Source organism: Thermobia domestica, chromosome 15 (assembly GCF_964235325.1).
Source record: "Thermobia domestica chromosome 15, izTheDome1.hap1.1, whole genome shotgun sequence".
Lineage (NCBI taxonomy): Eukaryota > Metazoa > Arthropoda > Insecta > Zygentoma > Lepismatidae > Thermobia > Thermobia domestica.
In genome coordinates this window covers 146,244,750-146,254,066 of record NC_137468.1, presented here as the reverse complement: position 1 = coordinate 146,254,066, position 9,317 = coordinate 146,244,750, and the positions used below count along the sequence as shown (strand labels likewise).

Here is a 9,317-nt window from a genome sequence, read left to right as displayed (position 1 = left end):
GAAATTGAAGTTATATAGTATTGAAATAAATTTTAATTTTTATAAGTACCATATTTATATCTTCGAAGATAACAAAACTTGCAAATTTTAACAATGTCATATAGGAATAAATCAACACGCAATAATTAATTGAAAACTAACCATTCTCAAAGAAAACCCATATCAGAATATTGCAATTTACCCTGATTATATATATATATATATATATATATATATATATATATATATATATATATATATATATATATATATATATATAATCAGGGTATATAATTAAGAAAAATAGCTTCATATATTTTTTCTCTTGAAAACAGTAAATGTTTTTTTTCTTTCTTTGAAACTATTGACAAAATAAAATATAAACTCTAAAATTTGAACAAGATAGGAACACATTTAAAAGAAAATATTTTCGAGTTAACCTTCCACATTACAGTATGAAACCAACATCATCATTTCGTACAAGACAATATATTGCATTCGTTCAATTCAAAATATACTTCACTGTGTTAACAAAATAGTGCAGTTGTTCATTTCTATCTTCTGACCAACATTTTGGTCGTATAAAACCTTCAAAGAATAATCGAAATTCTTGCATAATCTTTATTATTTTTCTACCAAGAATTAAATTTAAGCAGAATGTTACTCAGAAATACTAATAGATATCTTTGTAAACTGTTGTTGGTGTGTTTATTTTCTTTATAAGACAATATGTTTTATAAAATTGATCCTTCAATATCACAAACTCATATACCTTCAGATTATGATGGAAATATAGTAGTGTTGTTTGTTCATTCCATTAAACGAAAACAGAAAACTATGCAGATGGTTTCAGCTTATCAGACATATTAAAAATAAATGTTCCCATATATATAATATTATTTGAGTATTGGTTGATACTAAAGTATCTAAAATTACAGGGAAGTATACACTATAAATTACTATCCATTCAAATTGTTTTAAAGAAAAAAACGCTGTAATGACACACTTGAGAAAGAGGTATTTTATATTAAAATATAGAAATATGGGACAACCATAGCTGTTAAACAGATGACGCTACAGAAGCTGTTTCTCCCATATTTACTAGCTCGAGATATAAAACTCGTTCATACTTTTTAATTACTGAAAAATAATTAAACACTTAAATATTCTCATATACGTTAGTAGAATAGGGTACATTTTAAAAGAAGAAATTCATGTAAATATTCTTCGAAATAATTATACTGTGGATAAAAGTAACAAAATAACTCATTATTTCTAATAGATAGGAATAAAATTATGAACCTTAAATTATGTATACAATGTATGTAAACAACCATTATGCATGTATGACGATTTGTTATATTCAAACGATTAAAGTTATAAATTGCAATATTTGGCCTTCAGGTTTTTTATTAACTTTTTAATTCTTTTAAAAATTACTTTGATTGTCAAAATTCAAAACAGCTTCCTATGGTTGAAGCTACATTGAAATCATGTAGTGTTTTAATAGCGGTCAGAAACTTACGAGATTTTAAAGTATTATATTACCAATATTTGTTCTACCTAATTACAAATGTACATATGATTCCTTTCTATTGATTTCTAATCAATGTGTCTGTCCACAAATGACTAGAAATAAGTTTTGCATAAATATTTGCTAACGTTGCAGGCAAATAGTTCATTTTTCACATCATGATATGAAGTATGATAGTCTGTGTGTAAATATAGTTTGAGATTAACTCATTTAAATTATATTAAGTATAAACTCGAGTATTCACTTATATTTGTGGATTATTTCTTTTCTGTTATATTCTAATTTCTAAAATAATCTCCATCTGTAGAAGAAACATGATCTTTCAATATTATTTAGGTCAAAAAAATTACAGTTTTACATAATTTTACAATATATGCCTTTCTTTTGAGACAGTAAAATGCCTATCAAAATCTTGTCATCTAACTACTACGTATATATGGGTTTATCTACTTTAATTTCAATAATCAATAAACTGCAATAAATATTTGCCTTGCACAAATATGAATAATGATTCATGCAAAAGTATAACTATTTGTACACAAACACGTTGAAATAATACTGGATTAGATATTACAAAAATAACATCTGCTGGAACTGATATATAAACAACGTTCTTCTCTTTTGTTATGGATCGCTAAATCAAACGTTGTTACACTAAAACCACACGTGCAAATTATTACAAATTATATACAGTTATCTGACTCTTATTCATCCTGAAAGTTTGTAAAAATATATTATTCCGATACATCTTTAGACCATGTTTAAAGTGGTGATTTTTCTGTATCCACATACCCAGGTGGTAATACTAGCTCCGTGTAAGTAGTTGTTTGTCTATATCCTTCAGATGGAGCGTTTCCTTTTATTATCGTTACATGGTGGGCAGGTGGGTACGGAGGATCTAGTGGCCCAAAATCTTCCATCGACAACTCGGACCTAGAAATGAAATGAACATTTTAATTTATTAAGTAATTTTGAGAGTTTTGGACTACTCAAAAGTATATACTTAGAATATCTGCAATAACAAATTTCAAATTCAATAACGAATGGCCAAAAGATATGCTGCAATCTCTAGCAGAAACACAAAATTAAATACTTCCTGGAAATTTGAAAACAGGAGTCAGGTACTGCTGATTAGTATACTGATAAGTACACGTATGTTAAAGATCCAAAAAGGTGATCTAGCCTTGTTCATCAATATTTGCCATTTTTTTTCAGAAAGCAAGATTCTTCAGACATATTTCAATTTAACTATTTCGTCAATTCTCTAATTAGATTTATATAGCCTGTTCTTAATAGGGTAATAAATAACATCTATGAATGCAATTCTGAATAAATGCATAGTTTGAGCGAATTCTAATATTTGCTTTGAAACGTAACATATATCGTATGTAATATTACGTATTTGGCCACTGAAGCTATTAGTTGAATTTAATGAAGAACTAGCTTATGATGCTGGTAGAAAGTGGGCACACGTAGATATATTTCTAATTAAGCCTTACACTGATTTGAGAACACTGGAGTAAATATAATTATTTTTGACGATAGAAAAAGATGGAGAAAATTCCAGACAATGTGGTACATGAAATAACACTCTGAATGCACGTAGTGCCATAAGAGAAGTGGTGTAGATGTGGGTTCAAGAGGAATTTTATAAGGAATATACAAAGAAGAATAAAAATTATAGATAGTGACGATGGAAGAAGAAAACACGGAAATACTACAACAATTATTAATAGGAAATGGATACAGAAGGGAAAGTGAGAGGAAAGGCAGAAGAGACAATAAGGAAGGAAAGATTGAAAAAGAAAGAAAAAAGTTGGCTTGGAATTAAAAGTTTAGGTGATGAGAAAAAGAGTCTTAAAAAGTTGCTGAGAAAAAGAGAATTCAAAATAAATAGAAAAGAGAAAGAGGAGGATTTTGAACTTAGTAAGAGAGAAAAGACAAAGAAATGAAAAAAAAATTAATGCAGAAGATGAAGTATATCAATTTAGCAGTAAAGTATGTAATATATAATATATAGAAACAGGAAAGGGTTTGGAAGAAAGAGTAATAAAACATAAAGATGATGCCCGATGAGAAGAGAGAACAATGCAGTATTGAAGCACATTGAAGAAACAGGACATGAAATGGATTGGGAAGAATAGGGCTGGACAGGGAAAACAGAAATATGATATGGAGGTAGAAACGAGCTCAATGAATGAAGAAATATGATAAGGAAGTATTGATGAATTGGACGAGCGGACTTTCCATTCATGAGTTATGGAATAGAAGGCTGGATAAAGTAGAAAGGAAGAACTAAAAGAGTGAACAACATACGGCAGGCGCCTAAACTCGGAAATTTATGGAGAAAGTACGGAACAAGCACCTAATTAAAATTTTATGTTCTGTACCCAATTAAAAATTTACGTTTTGTACAGATAGATGTAAATGTGAAGGGAAAACTTGATTGGTTGTAGAAAATGTAGGATTGTCCTAGTTTAACTTTTTCTGCATACTAAGTTGTTATTCTTGAATTGATCTTTCTTAACGTCTCTGATGAAGACAATATTATACTACTAAAACTGTTATACAAGTATTATTAATGTATATTTGATGTTTTGGTTAGTTTAGTTTTATCAATAATGAGGATATTTCCAAACCTACAAGGACCAAGATATTAGGTGTTTTGTGGCATTTTTCGACTAGCAAGCAAGGATTAATTACCACCCAAACCTAAAATGTTTCAGATATTAAAACTGGTCCAGTCTAATGCTAGTCACGTCATTTGTCGTCATCTTTAACTTTGGTTCATGCATGAGGGCAGTGTTCACAATACTTATTCGCATCGTACTACTGAATATAGAACAAATCGTTACAAATATTACTAAAGACATTTAGTGGGGTCAAAATGGAAAATGTCTATCATTCAAGGAAACCTATATTTAACTCATGTATAATGGTCATATTAGGGGAATTACGATCCGTAGAACTTTTTCCAATTCATGTGCTGAGTTTGTTTCTCACAGGCAATCCTGATCGTCACCAAATATGAAATGAGACTCTATATGAGACTCTCGTGCACTATATGAAATGAATTTGGAGAAACATAAGATAGACAAAAATGTGAATGTAACTATTACTTACTTCGAAAATACACAATAATCCTAATCCATGAGAAAGATATGCCTTATTTGTACCGACTGACCACAAATCAAGAGCCATGGTTAAGGAGACAAAACATAATTTTCAGTCACATAGAGCATAGAGCACGAAACGGAAATCCGTGTCATTTCTTTTCATGAGATACCTGTAAAAGTATCTGACGACAGCTCATTTATTTATGCACGTTTTGACTATTATAAGTGAGGCTTCCTTCTCTACTCTACAGAACATCTGCATGGAGTAATGAGATGGAACTCATGTTTCCGCTCCTAGTCAATTTGTTGAGTAACAATTGTAATATCCGACAGCAGTGCATATTGCTAGTGGTCCGGTAGAACACAATCGCTAACGGCAGCAACACTATATATAGCATCATTAAATGGATGTATGAACGATTATGTTTTAATGGTGGACACAGAAACGAAGTTATTTGACCCGTCATAATAAGACCTGTTGCCGACAGATACTCTACATTAATCACTCAAAATTGTATTTATTTCGAAAGTGTATAGTTCAGATGAAAGCACCACAAAGTAAGACCTTAAGACAGAAAAATATACAATAAAAAACAAAATGCATGTTGTAGTAAGAAAACACAATACATGGAACAAAATATAACACAAAAATATCAATATTAATTGCACATAGCACGAAAAATTTAATAAGAACAAATAGAACAACTACTCCAATTTCACAAATAAAAATAAGCATGCAGACACTAATTATCACGCTATCATCCAAATCCTGACTAATGTTTTTAAATGAACGGAATAGCGGATTAATTGCTCCCTAAAGTTTGAGTATACTGCACGTTCTGTAAGAATGTGTCAAATACTCAATAGAACGATGCAGTCTTCAGAATACGAATAACCAGTTCTTCTACTAAATAACTACATTTTAGTTGAACTCGTCCGATACACAAACGAGTATCCATCGATTAATCGCGGCTGCTGGTACGAGTCCGCCAATTGCAGAAACATTTGTTTTAGTAAAGTTTATTTTCATTTGCCTTGTATCGTTCTACCGTTGGGAAAATATCTACAGAAATCCATACACGGGAAAGTGTGGTTGCACAGCATTCGTTACCGTTCATACACGTCACATTAAAATCTGGATACTTTTCTGGTAGCGCTAAAAACGATAGCTGAAAATCCGAGGTACTTGTGTGCTGGTTGTTGTGTGCCGTCAATTCAAGGACGAACATTGAAAGATAGCCAAGAAACTCAAACATGTATCAAACAAAGTGATGGCCACTTAAATTTCTCCTGCTGTGAACAGGGAAGATCGAGAAGTGTTACTCTAACTTCATATTGACACTATGCTCAATCTACTCGTTTTTACATATGAAACAATTACGCAAATGGAGAACTTCTCGATCGGAAGCGTGTTAATTACGAGCGTCCAAAGTTCAAAATTTAACAGAATTTGAAAAAGGATTGAAGTAACTATATTTTAAGATACATGCTTCATTCCTGGTATCGGGTTGTTTTCCTGGCTGCCCAATAGAATGGTCAGGTCAAAACATACTTATTTCGATAAGGACACTTAATATGGAGGAGGTGAAGGGTGATAAAATGGCTGATAAAATGTATTTGCCACAGCTATTCGACTGTATTGTCGTCCAAATGGCACTTTCCTGTGTGGCCATTTCAAATTGTAGAATGGCATTTGTTTTCGACAATGGCAAAACAATACATTGGTGACAGAGCCTTTTAACAAAATATTGGTCTCACTCCTGCTTACAAAGGAGAAAGAATATCACAATATAGATTACCACAGGATTAGTTATGAATACCATGACGTTCTTCATTGAATTTCACACGCCTGGAAAAGAGTTTTGGATACACATTTCCGAGTTCAGTTTGGGGGTGGCCACACCGGAGAGTGATATTTTAATTATAATACAGTTGAATATGGGAAGCAAATATATTTTATTCCCATATCGATACTGTGTGCCAAACAGGACGCAATTTCCAAGTTGTAAGATGCTACTACCATTCACTCCCTCTCCAATAAGAGTCCTTATCTTGCAAACTGCTTATGATTTCACCTCATCACTGTGATCGGTACCCAAGAAAAACCCCGATACCAAAAATGAAGTGTCTATCTCAGAAAGTGGTAACTGCAAACTATTTTCGCAAAATCTATTCAATTTTGAACTTTGAACGTTTGTAATTCGAACACACTTCTGATCGAGGATATGTCCGTTTGCGTAATTGTTGCATATCCTCTTCAGCCCTGAAGAAGAAATTTGGTAGCTGTAGCTACCGTTGGCTATGAATTCATTGCTCAACAATAAGGCTAAGAAACCTCCAAATGTCCGAATGACATCTCACCTAACCTTGAATGGATCACAGGGAACTTGAAAAATTTCAACGAAATATTTATGGTGTATTGCAGTGACATTCCATCACTTATGGGACAACTGAAGTTGAACTACAACACTGAAGATTGGAGGCTATTCGTAGATTCCTCTAGGATAAGTCTCAAGGCAGTGTTACTACACAATGGCAGTAAAAAGCCAGCCTTCCCTATTTCTCATGCTGTACATATGAAAGAAACATGCGAAAACATGCGAAACCTATTGCAGAAAATAAAGTACGAACAGTTCCAGTGGTCTGTATGCGCTGACCTTAACCGGTTATTGCCATCCTCACCGGTTTACGAGGAGGTTACACAAAGCACTGCTGCTTCTTGTGTCATTGGCATAGTCGAGCCAAAGATCAGTACACCATCACAAAATGGCCGCCAAGGAAGCAACTGGTCTCAGGGGAGGTAAACGTGGCTAATGAATGTCTTGTGGATCCGGAGAAAATATTCTTACCACCTCTTCATATCAAATTAGGGCTCATGAAGGTCTTCGTTAAGGCCCTGAACCGGGATGGTGAAGCATTTAATCATCTCACAAAACTATTCCAAAGACTCAGCGAGGCCAAGGTAAAAGAAGGTGTTTTTACGGGATCTCAAATCAGAGACGTTCTTAAGGATACTACATTTTCTTCTAAGCTTAATGAAGTGGAAAGTGGGAGTAGCTTTCTAGGGAATCATAAGTCACCTGATTACAGAGACATTGTGGGCAAGTTAATTAGTTCGTTTCGTAACATAGGATGTAATATGTCCCTAAAGTTACACTTCCTGCATTGCCACCTGGACTTCTTCTTTGAAATGTACAGCTTGGGGGAGGTCTCTGACGAACACGGGGAAAGGTTTCACCAACAAATAGCTACCATGGAGAGGCGCTACACTGGTAAATGGAGTGTGAATATGTTGGCAGACTTCTGTTGGAATGTGACATGCGAGACACCCTGTAATAATTACAAGAGGAGTAGGAAAATCAAGTGACACGTAAGTGTTTACTTTTTATGTAAGTATATCTCCATCCTTTATATTGATATTTAAATTATAACGTGCAAATTATTATGGGTGGAGAATAGCATTTTTGGGTGGATATTGAAACACCCCCCTCCACCCTGAAAGCTGGTAATTCCTGGACAAAAATGGGTTACAGATTCGAACTCAGGAGCTCGAAACCTATAAGAATCACCTATTTTCGTTCGTGGGAGCGAAAAAAATTTCATTTTGTCGACCAGTGTTATAGATGTGTTTGTTAATTTCTTTTGAATGACAAAGTATTACTAACATTTATTAGATGGTTGCTAGAAGTAAGTGACATCCATGTAAGATCCCATTCGGACCTGGAGAGATTTCTTAGCATCAGTGTTGAGCAATTAATTCATAACCAACGGTAGCTCCAGCTACCAAAATTCGCCTCCAAGCCTGAGGGTAAAACCGAATCTATTGAGCATAGTATCGACATGAAGTTAAAGTAACACCCAACGACATACGCTAGTGAGACTCTTGTAGGCAGAAATGTATTATACTATTGGCATCTGACATGAGAGCATGTTCCATACCCCTCATAAATCTATCGATCATACAAAGGAACCCTACAGTGGTGGTAAGAAATAAAGCGAACAGGAGAATATTCTCTTTAATATGGGCTACAGATGATTCACTTGCATCAATATAAATTCTATATACATTGCTATTAGTGGCTAGGCAGTTTCCCAGGTTGTATACAGTATCAAACTGCTTTAAATGAGGAGAAGGAGCTGATGAGCAGAAAAATGACAACAGTAACCAAACTCGGATTGAATATGACAACGATATAGTCACAACCTGTGACGGCGATTGGACGTTAAAAGTGGGGGGGCAAGGCATGATCTGAATATTTGTATATCAATCTTAGTTTATCTGGTTGTTTCTAACATTTTGTTTGACGAAAGGTCGTATAACTAATACGATACTATCTTCTTCGGTTAAAATACCGTATATCGTTTTTCATATTTTACTAAATAAATTGCCAAGAGCAACGGAAGTAGATACTAGCCCTTTGTACTCTTAAACAACGAAGGTGTAAGAAGAGATTTGATTCCTTGCTCCTGAACATCTTAAAATTCTGTTTGGAAAATTATGTGATCAGATTATTTATTAAAAAATTTACAAAACAAGTAAATAGAAAGGATAATATTAAATATAGTAATGAATAATGAGGCTTGTTTTGCAAAAGTTATGTTCAAACTGGAGATTAATGAACAGCTTAACTTATAATTCCACACATGACATTACATAAATGTTATTACTCTTACAAGGTATATTCGCG

General features: G+C 33.4%; 1 protein-coding gene across 2 annotated transcripts in view; it reads right to left on the bottom strand.

The window, feature by feature from the left end:
* Nucleotides 1-266: 266 nt before the first annotated feature.
* LOC145671914 (uncharacterized) overlaps nt 267-9,317 on the bottom strand; it is a 611,327-nt gene continuing 602,276 nt past the window's right edge. For both annotated transcript variants that reach the window (XM_081741123.1, XM_081741124.1), the window contains exon 6: nt 267-2,446. In XM_081741123.1, coding sequence (XP_081597249.1) covers nt 2,275-2,446 — 172 coding nt within the window. In that variant the 3' untranslated portion in view covers nt 267-2,274. The remainder of the gene's footprint in view (nt 2,447-9,317) is intronic.